General features: G+C 39.9%; 1 protein-coding gene across 4 annotated transcripts in view; it reads right to left on the bottom strand.

Annotated features, from left to right (window-relative positions):
- Positions 1-20,015, bottom strand: part of acap3b (ArfGAP with coiled-coil, ankyrin repeat and PH domains 3b) — a 76,140-nt gene that overhangs the window by 32,710 nt on the left and 23,415 nt on the right. For all 4 annotated transcript variants that reach the window (XM_042501170.1, XM_042501178.1, XM_042501185.1 and 1 more), the window contains exons 2-3: positions 5,589-5,646; positions 431-550 (exon numbers count right to left, since the gene is read on the bottom strand). In XM_042501170.1, coding sequence (XP_042357104.1) covers positions 431-550; positions 5,589-5,646 — 178 coding nt within the window. The remainder of the gene's footprint in view (positions 1-430; positions 551-5,588; positions 5,647-20,015) is intronic.

Genomic DNA, 20,015 nt, shown 5'->3' with positions numbered 1-20,015 from the left:
TCAAGTCACAAACTGTAGCTTAAATGCTAGTGGTTATTGACTGTAAAACAATGATGTCTGCACTGCTTCACCCAAAAGCTACCAGGGCGACACCCGTACTGACAGGAAATCTACTCCAAATGTTTTCCCTAGAAGAAAACCATAAAGCAGGTTTCAGATGTCTTTGCTTCCAGCCATGTAAACCATCAGCATAAACATCTCCTGTCTGCATGTGGTCACATATGTCATGTTTAAAACAGCTGGAGGACTCTGTGTCTGGACAATACTGTTTATACTGCTCTACTGTTATTATTCATTTGGGGAATCACAGGAATGCACTCGCAAAGATAGATGAGTGGTCGTTTGTTGAGACACTAAGCCTCAAACATTCCTCGGTAAATGTACAGCTCTCAGGCGGTCAGTTTTTGAGGACAGTGCGACTGCCGCTCACCGATATCGTCTCCTCTTTCTTGCATTGCTGGGACAGGTCCTTGATGCCGTTGACGAAGAGCTTGTTGGCGCTGACGTATGCCCTGCCGGCCTCGATCATTCCACTGCACAGCTTCACCAGCTAGAAGGGAGGAAGAAGCATAAAAATGCTCACTTTAAATACACAACAAAAATATTGTCTATTTAAAGAGTCACATGTTTTACACAGTGGATATTAATAGTTACAGTGATGACATAAATCAAAAGAATTGTTGGTCACATGCAGGATCCTCAGGATGCTCAAATTTAGAATAATCCTCACATCTGAATCAAGGCCAGTGCAGGCATTATTGAAGCTGGCATGTGTCTGGTATCCAAATGAGAATTTAGTATTTATTGAGCATTATGATGGAAGTGCAGATATAAAAAAAAGTCAAGTGATAAGATGATCAGGGGCACATGGCTTCATAATCTCTGTATCCTCCATCATTTTGACAACAGATCTAAAACTCTGACTTACAGCTATGTCCAAAATTACTCCCTCCTTTACTCAGTCACATCTCCTTCAATAGTAAACTCTTAACAACAAGTTGTAAATTGAATTTCCAACACTTTAATCAATCAGTCTTCACCATTTTACACCAACACTCACGGACATGTTGAATAAATAAGCGATAAACATTGAAATCACCGTGTTAAAGACCCTGTTAAATGTGCTAGAATGTCTCATCTGCAGGAAGAAGCTTGCAGATGCACCATTGCTGCAAATTTACAGCAATAAAAGAAGGAAATGAAAAGCAATCAGTGCATGATGTCATGTGTATGTGTTTTGGTGCATGTTGTTTGTCCTATATAAGATATTTTTTTATTTTTATGCAAAGCTAAAGACATACATTTAAACCTTCAACCTTTAATTGTGTATGTTGAGGGCAATATCATATGCAAGTCTGCAAACAGGATCCACATGACCCAATGATAGCACTACATGAAAAGTTTAAGATATGCAGGACTTTCCTAAAAACAATGCAAATACAGAAGTAATCCCTCAGACAGAAGTAATCCCTCTCAATTATCCCCTATATTGCACTTTCAGTGTGTGGTGATGTATTTTATGCAAAGACTTTTTTTCTTATTTTCTGTGTTTGGGAAGTTTATGGGTGTGAGCTAGCTTTATAAAAAAGGTTGCGACCAGATGCCAGTCATGGGATCATCAAAGTCAGTAAGAATTTTTCGCATGGGAGATATGAACGCCCACACAAAATTTTATGCCAATCATTGAAGCAGTTGTTGAGATATTTAGCAGGATAAGAGTAAAACTTTGATTTGTCAACCTCACGCTGGTGCGAGAGGAAAAGTTAAGGGATCAAAGTCAGTGACTTCCTCTGGGGACCATGAATTTCTGTGCAAATCTTAAAGGAATCCATCTAATAATTAAGACATTTTAGTTTGGACAAAAGTGGGGGATGACGGACAGCCAAACCGACATTGGTATCATGACAAAAAAAATCAAAAGAATAAAGAATACATTAAAAAATCTTCATGAGTTGCTAATGTATAGTGAGCACATTCACACCACAGCCATATGAGAGCAAAAACCTAAATGTAAACATATTAATATATAATCATATATTACCAGGTGCAGACAGTTCACAGCAATGGTATGTACGCTTTTATACACCACATGAACTGGCAACCGCTGCACTTTCCCATTTTACGGGTTATATGATAAGCTACAGAGTGGTACACTGTCATTACCACCGCAATGATGCAGCTGTGTGTACGACAGGATCAGAGCATGTGTGCGTTGGTGAGAGGTTATTCAGAAGAGAGACCGGCAGTGAACCTTTAATTATCTCATTTGGTGCAGGAGTTCCCAAGGTTGTCGCTATGTGAGTGCGGTTTTCTGGGAAGCTGACAGACCAGAGATGAGAAACTAGAAAGTGAGGGCTGATAACTGCGCAATCTATGACAGCATGACTAAAAAATAATGCCTGCAATGTATATGTGAGCATGGCTGAAATGAGCTGCTGGTTCAAGAATGTACCGTGTGTAGATGGAGTTACTGATGTGCATCAGTATATTTACGTTCACGTGTACATGACTGATGCTGTTATGAATCCAAAAGAATAGGCAGCATGTCTCCTGCCCTGCTGCCGCTCCCAGGATGGTGTTACAACATATCTGTCAACAAATTGGCCGATACGGGGGAATCTGATCTCATCATGTGCTGTACAGAGCCCCCCAGGGTCTGAACAGCCATTTGAAGCCCAGTGTATGTATCAGGATTTGTTAATAAATGGGCCGGAAGAACCACAGGGGTCCACTTGGAGTCAAAATGACACATCTGGTACCATATGACCGACATTGCCCTGTTAATTGATTGAAATGGTTACAGTGTAATGCAGAGGTCCTGCTGGTCAATGAGATGTGGGATGGGCATTTAAAATTTGGGGGAAAATTTTAAATAATCTACAACATTGATAATTTTGCTAGATGTGGGTTGTGGTACTAAAAAAAAACTTGATTTCTTTGCATTTATTTCAAAAACATGGAAAAAAGCAAAAAGCAACTTAAGATGAAATGACCCCGACAAAAAACAACAACAGGCAAAAATAATAATAATATTAAAAAAGTCAGTTAAGTTAAATTACCTAAAATATGCAAAAAATAATTACAGCTAATCTCTAAAAATAATTTTAACTATATAATTATGATAATTATAAACATAGTTCTCTAGATATTTTTCCTAACTTTTTTTTAAAGTAATTTTCTAAATCTACTAATTTCTTACAATTTACAAGACATTTCAAGGTGCTCATGACTTTTTTCCCCATGTTTTTGAGAGAAACTGAACAGATTTGCTCTGGGTCAAAAGGTTTAAACACTCACGGAAGGCATCTGATGCAGCACAAGAAAGGCAATCTTGATCCAGGTTTCCAAGGGTTAAGTAAGCTGCAAAATCTAGCTCGCAGGAACTAAAAGCATTGTAATGCTGGTCAGAACAGTCAACATCACGGCAGGCACATCGAGCTTTCATCAGTCTCATAAAGATTCTCCTCTAAGAGCCTTTATTGCTGCCAGGACGTCCTCAGGCAGCTTCAGAGCATCCTAACAGAGCAGTGTGAGGACCCATGCTGAACATAACAAATCACCCTGATGGAAACCCCCTCCGACCCTGGTCATCTTTTAACAGTGTTTAAACAGAGCTCAAAGTTCATAGATGCTCATGATGGACTGTACGCTTGCAAGTGACCTTGATCTGGATATACTATTGATATGAGGGTGCAGATTGTTTCAAACACCAGTGAGCAATATGGAGAAAATCAACTATCATGATGTTTATGACCAAATACCTTGATATCGGTATTGCAATGATATTGCAGCATTGAATGTTAATGCTTTTACAAAAATGAAGATTTTTGATTAATAACTATCAGTAATGTGGATATAATGACAAACGGGGTAAAGACAAATAAGAGAACGGCTGCAACAGTCGGGTAAGTTAATAAAATTAAATCACTATACTGTAATGCAACCTTTAAAATCAGGAGAAGACAACACTTACAATATTACGAGATCCAAAATCCAAGACAATATCTAGTCTCATATCATGTTATCTAATAAATTCTGCCCAGTCCTACAGGTGTAGAAGAGTAGGGAAAAAATAAAAAGGAAACTAAATTACAGGGAGATAGAGAAAGAAAGAGGGTGCAGTCATCATTTAACTACATTAACACTATCTCATCCTCTAAATGTTCTCTGAGTCACAACTCTATTAGTTTATCTAAAGAGGTATTATCTCAGTCCATAGACTCCCTGGAGACACTTAGCCATCAATTCTTGGAGGTCTAACACACTTGAAGCCATTAAGGTAATAACATTTGACAATGAAACAACTAAGAAATGTATTCCTCTTGTCTAGTTTGCCATTGACTAATTATCCTTTTATTTTTGATTGTGATTTTCTAAGGAGAGTGCAACTATTCTGCACTCTTTAATCTGTTCTTGTCTCACCTTTTACTACTCACTGTTCTTCTAGTGCAGTGTTGAATTTTGACTCACTGCTATTGCTATGAGAAGTTAATCAAATATGAACATGGACTGCTTTTTGTATCACTAAATAAGACTCTTATCTTTTGGGTAATTATCAAGGGTGTCATATTGGGGAGGTCTTAAGAAAGGATACCCTGGTTTCCAAAAAAGAAAAGATATACAGAAGGGGAAGGGAGAGAAGCAAAGTGACTAAAAAATTGCGTGAGAGAGAGAGATAGACCAAGAGAGGAAGGGTGTGGGGGCCCACAGAGACTACCTATGCATAGGTCTGAGAATTTGGTGCTACACCCCTGGTCATTGTATTCAAGTTTAAAAAGAACACCCTATTGTAAAAATAATCCAAGTATAATGTGCTGCAGAGCAATTTAAACCTTATAAATATGCCGTTGCCATTGTCATGGTGGGTGTTAAATGAGCGGAAATAGCTTTATTTCACATCTTGCAAACACAGAATTTATGATAAGCTGTTGTTGCATTGCTTGTATTATTTTCTCTGGTTAAGCAGGGCAAACAAAAGACATCACATGCTCAGATAACAGAGGGCTGCTCTGCTTTCATACTACAGAATATAAAACCTGCCTCTGTGGCATTAATCAGTGTTTGCTCAGTGCTTCAGCATGCACCAGCTCCAACATACGCGTGTGCGTGTATGTGTGTGTATGTGTGCGTGTGTGTGTGTGTGTGTGTGTGTGTCTGCGTGCACTATTTGGCAGTGCATGAACCTATTAAATATAATAACTCAAGTCTGCAGTGTTTCCTGGTTTAAATAGCCTTGACATTTAGATAACGGAGAGCGAGAGGAAGATAGATTTAAAAAAACACAATTACAGAGAGCACAGCAGACAGACAGACAGACAGAGGGTTCTATAATCAGTTTCACAGTGTCTAAAGAAAATACGGCTCATAGACAACATCAATACTCACATCTGGTGGCGTTTTTTTATTCAAGCAACGTAAACAATGTAAATGTATCTTTGTTTTTGAGTAATATTCATTAGACACATGGCGAAAGAAACACAATTCAACAGTTGTTTAGAGCAACATACACACTCAGTATATACCTCAAATTTGACATTTTAATGGGCAGCGCTGTCTACAGATAAAACAGAAATTTGCGTGGTCCTTACCTTGTCGAGCTTTGCCTCAATCTCTACCACATCTGTCTCCACATCATCAATGCCAGCCCTGCAGAGAGAGAGAACACAAAGCCACACTGTTAATCAGATCTGCTCTTCAGTTATACCAGACTCTATACAAACCGGACTGCCATTTCTGAGAAGAGGAACTGCACGTTAAGATGAAAACCATTACAGTCACAGTCAGGATTCAAACTCTTGTTTGGGGAAAGATACTTGGATTAGTGGTATGCCACAATGGCACAGTGACAGGTAATAAATAACTATGTCTGTGACTTAGACAAAGCAGACAAACAATGTGAAAGGAACAAAAGGAGTAAGAGATAAAAGCATGCCTGAAAAAGAAAGCAAAATAACCAGACGGACATGTAAAAGTATATTGTAGTGTACTTCTGTGCATGCAAACACGAGCCACGCTGTCTAAGCTTTTACAGTATCTTTATTTTATCCCCCAATGAAAATTAAGCTGCAATCAGTCGCCACACATCACAGTCTCACAGACTCGAAAACATTAATCCTAATGACTGCATCGACACAGGCATCACTCTGGAAGATTAGTGGCCATGGTCCGAGCTGCAAAATCAATGAATGACATCATGCAGAGACATGAACTGGTGCTTAAGTATCTATAAGATGAGCTGATAAAAGAGGTAGGAGCAACAGTAACTGCTTTATATTGGGTACTGGCAGTTTTAGATTTTAAACAAGAATAACAATAATGCATTAAAGTACTCTAAATTTAATAGTTATTTTTTATGTTTTTTTAATGGACACTAAATATGAAGAAAATGGGACTGTGAGTGTGTGTGTATGTGCCAGGTGGTTTGGGTAGGCCTTGACCATCCTTTCCCTGGGGGTCTCCTTCCATTAGTGTGTAAGATACAAACACACACACATGCACAGGCAGGAACATGCACATTAATAGGGTCAGTTGTTATGGCAACTCCCTATATGTGTGCCACAGATACTGCACTTGGGGTCCTACTATGTCAAACTGTATTTCTGATTTCTCGGACACACGCACTGTACCTATATACACCAAGAAATCACGTGAGGCGAAACATTCACGAAAAGAAAGTCAAACAGATTGCAGTGGTGACGTTTTTTTAGGTTAGCATTCAGTAAGCTGGCATCACCCTTGATAAAAGCCAGTAGGATTTCTCCATTGGCTTTTAGATTATTGCAGAAATTAAGCTCTGTGGCAAACAAAAGTTAATGACACTTATGCTGTGTTCACACTGCAAGCACACGCAACAGCACGGCCAGCTACATTATCCAAGTGTTACTCTAACACCCTTTGACAAAGTTACTATGTCATCATGAGCATGTGTGTGTCTGCTATTTGCAACAAAGGACCTCCACTTAACATCATCTTAAGTTTGTATTTGGTCAAAAATATATCTATGCTTTTGATTAATGCTCCATTTTAACATCACATTTCACTGCCGGTAATGCAAAAAGAACTAGGATAGCTTCAGCTAAATAAGCTTAATAACACAGCTAGCAACAAAAACATACAAATGGTTGATGCTTCCTTCGGCTTTGGAGCACTTTTATTTGCGATCTGACTTGTCACACAGCAAGAAGAGTCAGATGTCAGTTTGTAGCTTCATGTCACTGGTTTTCATTAAAAATGACTTGTAGCCTTTTGCTGTGTTGCTTGCAGTATGAATACAGCATTACATGCTTTGTTTAGCAAGATATAATAATAATAAACACCACTTTAATCATTTTTGAAGCATAAACAGAGTTGCCAGAAGTGAAAAGTAAATGTTAGGCTATATAATAACTACACCATTGTCACATGACTTCAACATCACCACCACAACAAGGCTGTAAAGCTGTGCTCGCATAATAACATTCTATACTCTCATTTAGCCACATGATAGCAACGGTCTTTTTTAAGACATGTAAAAGCTTCAGAATTCACAGGTGGGATTTTGACGGAAAATCTCTAAAGCTTGTGTTAACCGCAGACCTTACTTCATGGATCTAACCAAAACCCATTCAAAAAACCAATCCACTTTAGACAAGGAAACCAGAAGTGCAAAAAATGCTAACTCATTTCTGGGTTTTAGGACTCATTCCTGCAGCACTCTGTAAACATATAAATATGAACTTATTTCTCTATTTGTCTCCAGAGCTCAGGATCAGCTGAGCTTACTGGAGACAATCAAGCCAAGGATCAGCGTCACACCCTGCTCGTGCTGGAACACGTCGGCCGTAACCCCAAAACTCCGGGAGACGATGATCTCATCATACAATCTCTACCCACCCTCTTCTCTGACTTTTTAACCCTGTGAAAACACGCTGACAGCTGATGTTATACGTCATAGCACAGATGCTTCGCAGAGTTGGAGGAAAAGCATGTAAACAATTAAGCAACCAGCTCAGCTAGTTTATATCATAAAGGTCGTGACTCGGCCTGATAATGCTTCTAAGAGGAAGGTCACAGCTGAGATGTCAGTCTGAAGCTTCAGCACCTGCTCCAGAGAAAAACATTCCCAGAATTCCTTTCTGCTCCACAATGCGCTGAGATGTTTAGCTAATTCTTGATGAGTGTCTTTCCCCCACTTGTGTTTTTCATCTCTCATCCAGAACGCACACTGTTTATACAGACTGCACTTTACTCTACCACAACATGACACTGACACAGCAGGCGGTTGTGTGTGTGGTCCGCACAGAAGTCTGATTTATATTGTTTCAAAGAGGAAAGAGAGAAAGCTGGAAATCACAGTTGTAAGACCTTTCATTGAGCCGTCTGAGTCGTTTGTCGCACTTGAGTATTGTTGTTGGGGCATGCAGCCTAATCCATCAAACTGGCTTATAGTTTCTGCTCTTTAGCTGCGTGTCAATTAGAAAATACAGCACTGCACATCCAAGCTCCGCTCCCAACAACATCATGCCCTCCATTAAGTCACTGTGAACCAAACACACTCAATGTCAAAACAGCTGTTCGATCGAGAGCATAAAGCTCATTACAAGTGTGTAGTGTCTCTGGCGGCACACGCTGCCAATAAACTGTGACTGACATTTGATGACGAGGATGCAGGGACGACATTTAATACAGACACAGCCGGTACACTATTGATCCAAGTTTTCAAGTTCAGCACAGGGTTTAGAAAATAGGATGACTGGTGCAATGTGTTGCAGACGGGATGCATGTCGTGTTTTTGTTTCCAGCATGTTTTGACAAGCATGTTTGTGCGTGTTTGTCAAAGTGAATTGAGCTTTGGAAATCAATACACTAAGAAGGTTGTTGGCTCTGGCAAGGTTAAATACCAAAACAGCACTGCAGAGGCAAATCATGGGCGGATTATGAGACAATGGGGCCCTGGGCACAGATATGTAAAGGGCCCTAAAACCTCTCCTACGAAGGAGCAGGACACACAATGGTAGTTTATGGCATCTTTGTCTTCACGCATCTTTTTGTGATTTTGTGTCCCTCTGTTGTCATTTTGTGTCTCCTTTTTGCTGTTTTCTGTCTTTTTGTAGCCGTTTAGATCTCTTTGAGGTCATTTTATGTCTTTGTAGTCATTTTGTGTCTCCTTGTGATTTTTTTTATCCCCTTTTGTAGTGTTTTGGGTCTCTTAAGTGAATTTGTGTCTATTTAATCATTTTGTCGTTCTGTCATTATTTTGTGTCTCTTTTAATTTTATTTGTGTCTCTTTTTGGTCATTTTGAGTCTCTTTCTGGTCAGTAGGCTATGCGTTCATTTAACTGACATTTTGTAGGTGAAGGCCAGGAGGGATCCTGACACTTGGTCCTGAGCCCAATAGGCCTGTTCAGTAATCCATCCGAGGAAAAATGTGTGTGTTTGAGAGTGTGTAAGCTTTTCAAAGTATGTTTGTCCTTATTTTTCTCTTTTAATACCCCCTACAGCATCCCGTATCTCAGCTATTAATGTGTTTCCATAAGAAAATGCACCAGAGAATTATGACATTAAAGTGAAATGCAGCAAAATTGACTCCCAAGGAAGATTATGGGAAATGCTGCAAGACATGAAGGCTGCATGAAGAAGATAAATATGTGTGTTTCAAAATCTGGTCTCAATGACACTTGCTTCCAGTGTGTGTTCAGTGTGTGTGTTCAGTGTGTGTGTGTGTTTGAATGCTGGAGGAAAACCCCAAAGCTTCTGCAGTGTTGATGATGATGATGATGATGCAGCCCTGTCAGGAGGGGGGGATGGGATCATACTCGTTGCCAGTGGTAGCATACTGTACAGGGTCTGACATCACCAGTGAGGGCGGGGGAGGGGAATCTCACGTGCACAAGCTCCACGTGCACTCCCATCAGCCCCAAACAATCATCCACACTAGTGAGAGTCTATTCTTGTCCCCCACGCCGTGTGTGTACTCTAGCATGAAGCTTGCGTGGCTATCCTCTCGCATCTCTTCACACGAGAGCCACACACACACCCACAGCACGGCACGGCCTCCAGCTTAGAGATATATCTGAGCCCCCCATGTCTTCCAGACTCAATGTGTCACATGGCATCACATCCACATCAGCATCACTTCAAGGACCAGGAGGACAGCGGCAGAGCGAACAACAAGTCCTCTGATACCAGACAAGCCCAAGCAGACATTAACAAAGATATTCACAGGAAATGACATGATACATGTCTGTTAGACATAATGTGCCTTGAGTAAAACAAACATGTGACTGCGTAGAGTAAGATACATGATGCTCAACAAGGGGACAGGGGCAACAATGAGCAAGCTACAACTGTAGTGTCTCATCAAATGTATTGGAGCATCAATGCAAAGTGTGTGTGCGCATGTGTGCCCTGGATAAGTCTTAATTTACTATCAACCTCTTCTGTGGTGCTTCCTAATCTGCACCACTGACCTAAAATGCGTGTGTGTGTGTGTGTATATATGAATGACAGATGAGCACTTTGAATACAAGCATACTGTACTTAACTAATGTATCACAGACAGTTTACAGAATCAACAGTTTTTAATGTAATTCCTGTATCTCTACAAATATTTGCAAGCTGACTCAGCAAATCAGGCTGTGATGGGCCTGACCTCATTTTCTACTGACATCAGGTGGATAAAAAGCAAATCCAATCATCTAGTGTGTAGTCTACACACACACACACACACACACACACACACACACACACACACACACACACACACACACACACACAGACAGACATATAATGGTGAATAAACAAATGACTGAGATGTACAATGGCAGACTGAGCACACAGACAGACAACAGAAATAAACAAATGAATTAGATGCAGACTATGACAGGCCACACACACACACACACACACACACACACACACACACACACACACACTGACCCAGAAACCCACTAAACACACGGTTTTCACCAGAAAGCTCCACTATGCTACTAGGACCCAAAGTACACATAAAACATTAAATCTAAATCCAAGTTTAGTTCCCCACACACAAACACGTACTTTTACTTCCTGCTAAACGAAGACGATGAATAAGTCATGGTACTCTTTCGCTGCTGTGTGAACAATTGCTTGCAGACAGCTTGAACATTTTTCTAAGACAACATTTTCATGCCTTGAAGACGATGAACAGCCATAAATTAAGTTACTTTAGAGTATCTTCATGCATGTTTTACCGTCGTAATTGTCTTATACACATGCATGCACGCCTAATGGTGCTGCGCCCTCATGGGCTTCTAAGACACAATTATCCTCAACATCACTGAGAATAGACATGTCAGGCATGGCATATAGTAATGGTGGGGAGGGCTGCACAGTATATCCTCTCTTATTGTCGATGAGATGTCGAAACACATGTTGAAAGACTGATATTGCACTCAAGGATTTTTAGAGTTAGTTATAAGAGAGTATCAGTAGAAAACTGCATATATAAATGCATTTTTGCATTGGTGCTCTTTGGCATTCAGTTCAATGTCAATTCAACTAAAAAAAAATTGGAAATAGTTCCCTTTTATCTTCTAAATTCAGCAAGCAATTTGTTTTATTTAAGCAGTGTACTAAATGAAACAGAAAACTGAGTATATTTCAATATCACTTTATCACAACCAATGTCGTTATCATGACACTCAACAATGTTATCGCGTATAAGATATTTCATATCATGCAGCCCTAACCGTGGGTTTGACTTAGGCGAGAGCCCACAGAATGTAAGACTGGAGGCTTGATACCCGGCTCCTCCAGTCGACATGTTGATGTGTCCTTGGGCAAGATACCAAACCCAAAATTGTGTGTGTGTGTGTGTGTGTGTGTGTGTGTGTGTGTGTGTGTGTGTGTGTGTGTGTGTGTGTGTGTGTGTGAATGATTAATTAGCAGCAGCTTGTATGGTAACCTATGGCAACACAAAATTGCCATGCAAAAATATCCCAATACTAATTTCTAGCATTTTTTCCCCACACATCCAATTGTCACTCATTTACATTCTCTCTTAATTGGTTTGCCAGAAGATATCATGACATATCACAATAAAATTATATATACCTTGACAGACTATTTTATCCAGATCATCCACCGAAAATTACAAAAACAGCTTTCCAAATAAATTGGATTGCTCCTTTAATTTACTCAAATTGTGGCAAATTTTTCAAATCCATACAGTCCCCCCAATAGTACATAGCACCTAATTACCATAATTCATTAACTCAAGTTCCATAATTCAAACCAAATAGGGGCTGAAAATAGCATCTGAAAGGTAATACTGTCTCCATCATACACCCAAACAAATGGTTAATTCCTGTCAAGTTACATTTTGTGTAAAAACTAAATTAAAATTTGGTCCTTTTCAAAATTTCAATATTCTTTTGTATTTTGTAGGTTAGGTTTTTAGGCTCACTCATGATTTATAGTAGCGTAACTTTCTATTGTCAGAAGAAAGTATAGAAAGAAAGTGAACAGTAGGGGGTCTTTGTTGTTGTCATTTAGTCGCCTGTACTGTAAGTACACAGAGAGATTCAAACGGTCTCATTTATAATGGATACACGCTTTCATCATCCTCCACCCACAACTTCAGACGGCACACACAGACATGCACACACACATCAAAATATCCCCTTCCCAGCATTCCAAGTAGCGAGCTCCATGGCAACCATTCATTGACCCCAATCACCATGGCAACAGGCATCAGCATTACTCACGCTTTTTTTACTGACCAATTTCCTCTTTGTCTGTCTGATGTGTCTGTCCCTGTACATCTCCCTTACAATCTTTTCCAGAAACGCTCCTTTTCTAACAACATTTCACTCCCTGAGAGAGAGAATCTATCAAAAACACAACAACCTGCTGATACGTCTTTTTCGCAGACAGGCCGGTGTGTTACAGTGGCTATAGCGCAGCTTGTGGCGCATCTGCATTGCCCGCTGCCGCAGACAGAGTGCCCTTGAGTAGCATACTGATGCCTAAAAGCTACTGAGACTCTGTGGTCAGTGCTGCTTGCTGCAAAAAGATCAATCATATTCTGTCATCTTCGTCTTATTGTCAGTGGGTTTCAAACTTTTTTTTACTTGATTGATATTTCTTTAATTCTAATATGCATACTATCACTTGTTGCAAGACAAAACCACATTAGAAACATAAAATCACCCCCATGTGTTTGCCAAATAGAGATTTGCAGATTTTAAGATAAAACCATTAATTACAGGTCTAGTCGTCTTTGTCAGACAGTGAATAGGCGCAGGTGGTTTTGGGGTGGGGACAGTAATAGCAGCCCATCCTTCATCTCTTTGTTCTTACATCCTAAACCACACTCATCCAGCCCCTATATTAAAAGCCAATTTTGGTCGCCCTGTACAAACATTTGCAGCTTTACATCAGTCCACTGCATTGTGAAAGAGGTTCTCTGTGGAAGGAGACGAATCATGTTGTCAAATCGTCTCAGTGCTTTGCTCTAATTTTTGTCCATGACAGCGTTCTCCCTGCAGAAATCATCTCTTCCCCCTTTTCTCATTGTTTCATTTGTGCACGCCTCCGTCTGTCCATCTGACAGTCTCTCTGTCTGCCTGCTGTCTGTCTGTAACCCTCCTTCATTAGCTGCTGGCATGAATCTTAGGACTGTGCGTTTGAGAGAAAGACAGCCTGTGTATCAGTACACAAAAGGAAAAACAGGGAGAGAATACCAAATCCATAGGTGAGCATATTAATCTCAAAAGCTCCCCTTTTCTGACAGAAATTGTTCAAACATTTGGAGCTGTTTAGTCATCATCCATTCAACAAATTGCATCTCTATTTAACTCTCAATACCGCTATTAGCAAATGCACGTGCACAGACTCTATCAAAAGAGCCTCCAGTAAATGATCCTCTCACAAAACACACACACACTTGCCTAAACAGACTGCCTTTTCACACCAATAACCAAACACTAGTATATTATGTGTGGCTAACAAAGACGCCTTCACTGCTTCCCCTAAAACCCCCGCCTCCCAACACACAACAAACATCACACTCATTCCCTGAAAAAACATTTGACTGCGCTGATGGCGGATAAGACAAAGAGACCAAACATGATGCTGACAAAAACAACCCTTACTTGTGTCCTCGAGCTTCACCTTAATGGTATTAAACTTAAGTAATGTGCTGAGTCAGTGCGTTAAGTCATGTTTTGTTGCACTATTCCTTTAAGGTAAAATTATATTCAAAGGAGCAGTTCCACATTTTGGGAAATACTCTTATTTGCTGAGAGAAGAAAACACTGACATCACTCTAATATCTGTATGATTAATTTACAGCCAGTAGCCAGTTAGCTAAGCTTAGCATGAAGACTTGAAACAAGCCAGACTGGCTCTGTCCAAAGATAACAAAATCAGCATACCAACACATGTAGAGCTCATTAATAATCCAGGAAACCAGAGGAGACTCATAAAACCACAACATGTTATTATCATTATTATTATTATTATTATTATTATTATTATTATTATTTTAAACATGAAATAACATTTTTTTAAGTGATTTTAACATCTCTTGGTAGACGTGTTACTTTGGAACAGAGTAAGATTTTTACCCCATTTTCCTGTGTCAAGTCTTAACTTACGATATATCTTGCAAATAAAGTGGTAAGGTATTGAAACTGATGATATACGATATACAATTTTATTGCAGATCAGGATAAATGCACTCACAAGAAGTCATCATGGTGAATTTCCATTACTGAGATAATTGTGATTATTTTGTCCAGCAGCACCAAAAGAGACTGCTGGGCAAAAAACAATGAAAGAGACTCTGCAAAAACAGGCTGCATATGCACCAACCTCAAAAAATGTAAACGATATTTATGAAGCATTGACATTTTTCAGATCAGAAGGTATAACGCCATTTTAAATGGTCAAAAAGTCTGGATTTTTGTTTTTAACTAAACATGACATTCACTAAAAAGATGTGTATCAAATATGTGAAATAATAAAATATTTATTTCATAATAAATAGGTTAAGTGGTTATTGTAAATCGCAATAATTTTGGCCAGGATAATCATGACATAAAATCTTCACAGCAGTTACGAGTGATTAATCTGTCAGCTACATTTTTCTATCAACAGATTGTCACAGTTTCCTAGAGCCCAAGGCGATATCCTCGAAATACTTGTTTTGTCCGACCACTAGGAAAAAAAAGAGAATTTTTAAATTTAAAACAGAGAAAAGCAGCAACTCACATTCACAGGGTTCCCACACATTTCCATGGATATAATTTCAAAACTTTTCCATGAATTTTTAGGGGCCCATAATCATTTTTTTTTTCATAAGCATTCCCAGCATTTTTCTAACATATCAGATTCAAACTTTATTCTAATATAATTTCACTTGGCTGGCATACATGGAGGGAGAGATGTAACATTGGGAGAAAATTAAAAAAAAAACATATATGACAACAGGCAAATCACTGTCACACATTTAAGTATATTAGAGCTATGTCACGTCGTCATCTATAGAAATTAAACTTGCTAATGTTTATTGTTTATTTTTGTGAAAGGTTATCCACACAAGACTGCTGTGACAGTTTCATTACACACAACAAAATTCCATGACTTTTCTAAAACGTTCTACTTTTCCAGGCCTGGAAAGTGTGATTGTGAAATTCAATGACTTTTACCGTTTTTTCGTGACCACAGGAACCCTGCATTTCAGAGTCACAACCAGCAAATTTTTTGCTTGATAAATGACTTAAATTTACTAATTGTCAAAATGTCTGGTCATCAGCACTAGTTCACAGTGAGTAAATGCAACGTTTATAAAAGGACATGGCTATAATAATGCAATACCGGCTGATTCTTGCTTTAAGCTATCAGGGGCATCTGCAGGAACGATTGATTGAGTTAAAGTCTTACAGTAGAGGATGTGATAAGCAGCAGAGGATAATGGACAACAGAGGCCGCACAATTGTCTGTGCAGTGTCTCTATAATTGAACAAAGCATTACCACAAACACACCATAAGTCAGTTTCACTGCTTCCCAGTGGCTGTCAGACCACCTGACTGCTGGCCCCACTAAAGCAGACCATTAGCTCAAATGGGATGCGGCTTTGTTATCATAAGTCATAAGCAGAATTTGTGTACACCACTCTCTATAAACACAATCCACTTGTAAATATTTCTGGTGGAGCAGTCTGGGATGTGGGAACGTCATTTTATCATTCCAGAGTACATTCCATCAGCAGGCCAACAGGAAGTGTGTTGGAAGCTCAAGAGTGCGAAGTGAACAGAAATGATTTCTCTCTAATGTATTGTAACCACAACTCAAGCCAGGTGGAACTTTCTCTTGGAAAATGCAACATATTTCTCTCCTCTTTTGCCAAGAGAGAAAAGCTGAGGGCAAAACAGGGAAAAACTCAGTGACCGTTTTCCACAGGAAGCCACTCTGCTGACTTAGAGAAATGCAGCGTGAGTTACATCATCATCAAGTGACCAGAATTGTACTGTTGCCAGAAAGTCTTGAACTGGTGAAAGTGAAAAGAGGGTAATAAAATTATAAAAAAAACATAATCTGCTCCACCGAACTCTAAATTTACACATATTAACATACATGTATATGCTGTCATGCACAAACACACACAGCTGCCCCACTCCCTCCTGCTGGTTCAGTGTTCACTCATGCTGTGAATTCAAGTGGCACTAAATTTCAGCACATTTTCAGCTCAAATCGCTCTGATTACCATAACAAAAAAACCCTAATGATGTGCATGGTGCAGCGTGTTGGGCTCATTTCCGCTGCATCCTCACAGCAGGAGGCAGTGAGCCCCAACATTATGGCTCTGTGTGGTGGTCAGTAGATTAAGCCATTTTCACTCATTTAATGGTTACAGATCATTTTAAAACATTGCAAAAGAAGCTGTGGTAGAAAAGATGCAGCCACAAGTTGATGGCACCTCAATGTCATCCATGTAAGCTAAATGTCATATGGAAACCCACACATTCTCTCTCCTAAATAGTTAAATACAGCCGCTTGGTATGAACGCTGTGACACTCTATTCACCCCTCTATCATTAGTTCTGGACATGTCAGTTTCCACTCATTATAGGCATGGTGCCTTTTCAACTCCCATGTTCACAGGAAATATACAGTTTACATCATTACATGCATAGGGTCTTTTCAAAATAAGCTTTCTTAGGATTAGACAGCAAAACTACTTTGTATGGTTAAGGAAAATGATCAAGTTTAAAACAACTTTTGGTCTCACACAGGACACAAACAGCGGCCTCAAGTCCTGTGTTTGTTTGACTCACCTGTTCACCCTGACCTCCTACCTATGCTTACTTTCTTGCTCTTTGTAGTCCACCATTTCCTCTGAGCATCTAGTATTGCCATGGATTGCTTGACATTGGAGTTAGTTGAAAGCTCAATTCATCTAACACCTCTTCCTAACATACAGCAAGCGAGTGACAGATGAAGTGCGAAAAACTGCAGAGAAATACTACAATCAATTACAACATTCAGGGAGCGTATAGATCCCATAGCGAGCCAAAGAACGTCCTGCTGTTGCTGTGAGAATTCATCAGAGGTGCACTAAGCCTTTTCCAAACAAGCAAAACACTAATTTGCCTGTTTGCTGACGCACGGAGCAAATTAGGACATTAACTTTGGGAAAAGTGACAATCTCATGTGTGCTCACTTGCTTGTTTGCATTGTCTCCAGTTAGAAAGAGGAGCCCTGTGCATCAGCATCAGACACCGAGAAGCACTTTGCAAACAGCTCGCATATCCTGACAAGTTTTACATTTTATAAAACCAAACACAAGTTGGGCCCATAAAGCCTTATGTCCTTTGTCCCAGGGGAGGAGAGCTGTGGCCTGGGTGGAGTTGGGCGTTTTGGCGTTGAACCATTTCAGGCTTGAGGGGCACGTTTGATCATGCATCACTCACGCTCTGAGGAATGCACACACACTCCCCACATTGTGTAAATGATGGGTCCCATCTTCTCAAATTAGGGGGTAAAAGAAATAGTTTGAAGATGAATGGATGGACAAACAGTGCATCTACGAACCTGATCAAGCACAGGAATGCCAAGATGACTTGATGCAACATGACAGCAACACTCCCTGTAGATTATCATTTATGTGATTTAAGTTGAGAAACTGTGATGGCACAGCTGAGCTCCAACCAGACTGAAAGCAGCAGGAAGCCAAAAAGGACAGCATGAAAAAAGGGACCGCAAGCTCATCCCATACTCCAACCTCTTTAACCTTCGCTGCCCTCCCAGTGGGGTTTAAGCAGCAGCCGACACGCACACAGATGCGGCTTGCATGAGAAATGCAGGGGAGGAAGAAGACCCCCTGTGGTGTGTAAGCACTTTGTTCCCAGGACTCTTTTTGCTTCCGTCCTCTTTGCATCCAGCTAACAGCCAGCTGATTGATGACAGAGAAGCAGTGGAGTGTAGAGATGAAAGATTATCCTCTCTAAAGTCCAGAGGACAAAGTGTAGGACAGAAAGCAATGACTTATATAGGATCTTGGATCTTGTGTTAATACCACAGCTAAATATTTACATCACATCTATATATAAGTCTGTGAGGGAATGAATGTATGTATCAACAAGAGTTTTCTTTCCCCAGACAGACACAAGAGGCTATATGTAGTGGATACAGTAGCTTCCCATTGGCTTTTGTGCACACAGTTCAACTGGACTGATGATCTACAAAGGATCAGTATCGGTATACAGTAGCACAGTATGTCTTTGCATTATAGTTGAGCCGTGAATCGAAGCTACTGTGCCTTTTGAATTTGTACCCAGCTGCTTCTTCACATAGGAAGAATCAATTCTCCCGTTTAATAAAAACAGGATGTCTACACAGTAGAAAGACGCAGATATTTTTTAAATTGGCGCTACATGACCAGAGGAAACAGAGAAAAGGGAGGCTCTTGCTCAAGAGGTAGAAAATCTACAACTGTCAGAATGCACAGTGCCGCACCGGACCAATAAATGTTCCTGCTGGTGGGTGACATCGTGCAAACTCGTACATGTGAAACAATGGCGGCTGGCAGGCAAGAAACAATTTCATGTAACAGTAAAATGTTGAGCTAAAATGTGTTTTTCAAAATCTTTGAGGTGAGAAAAAGGCAATGCAGTAACAGGCTCTTGGCTTATATTTCATCAGCGCTGCTTGCTTTCATCGTTTGTTCTCAGGTTTTTTCAGCCTCTGTGCAGGAAACAATATGGTGCCCACCTGTTCACAAACTCTTGCCATTACAGCTAAACATGGCAATAAAATATCTATTTAAGAGACATTTCAGGTGAGAAATAGGCAGTGAGGTAACATAATTTTGGTTTATATTAGATCAGAACTGCCTACTTATACCGTTTGATTGAAATTCAGTCCGAGAGAGAAAGAGGGGCGGGTCTGTCTACTGATGCACTTCTATAATCTTTGCTTCTGCTGTGGGAGCATGGGTGGCGAGCAATACAAAAACGTGAACTAACACGAAGCTGTCAAAACTCCACTGGATGATGTGTTTGGTGTTTCACCCTGTGGTAGGAGGGATATCTAGGTACTGGCTAGATGGGTGAAGTTATAGTTCATTTACACTCACTACCCACATTGTTTTGACACAAAGCTGGTTGAAAATCTGCAAAGTATCCCTGTAAAAGCACTTATATTTCCTACAAGCACAGTTTTATAATGTAACACACACTATCTCTCACCATACGTAGATGATTCTACATTACAGGAACTCGAGATATTATGATGGTGCGAATGCAATGACTAACCCAACTATCACAACCCCCACACGCCTGCAGCTGAGAGCCAGAAAGAGAGACTCAGTCAGAATGAAAGTGCATGTTATCCTTTAGGATATTTCAGCCCTTTCCTTTCATCACAGGCTTTTGAGGACACAGTACATCAAGATGGCAGTGTGAGTTAGTCAAAAAACTCACACTGTAGTTAAAAAAAACAGTAGTCAGCTGGAAACTTGACAAGAGATGATAAAAATAAGCAAGAATTTG

The sequence above is a fragment of the Plectropomus leopardus genome, chromosome 2 (assembly GCF_008729295.1).
Source record: "Plectropomus leopardus isolate mb chromosome 2, YSFRI_Pleo_2.0, whole genome shotgun sequence".
Taxonomy (NCBI): Eukaryota; Metazoa; Chordata; class Actinopteri; order Perciformes; family Serranidae; genus Plectropomus; species Plectropomus leopardus.
Note: the sequence above shows the minus strand (reverse complement) of the source record. Positions and strands in the feature narration are given on the sequence as shown.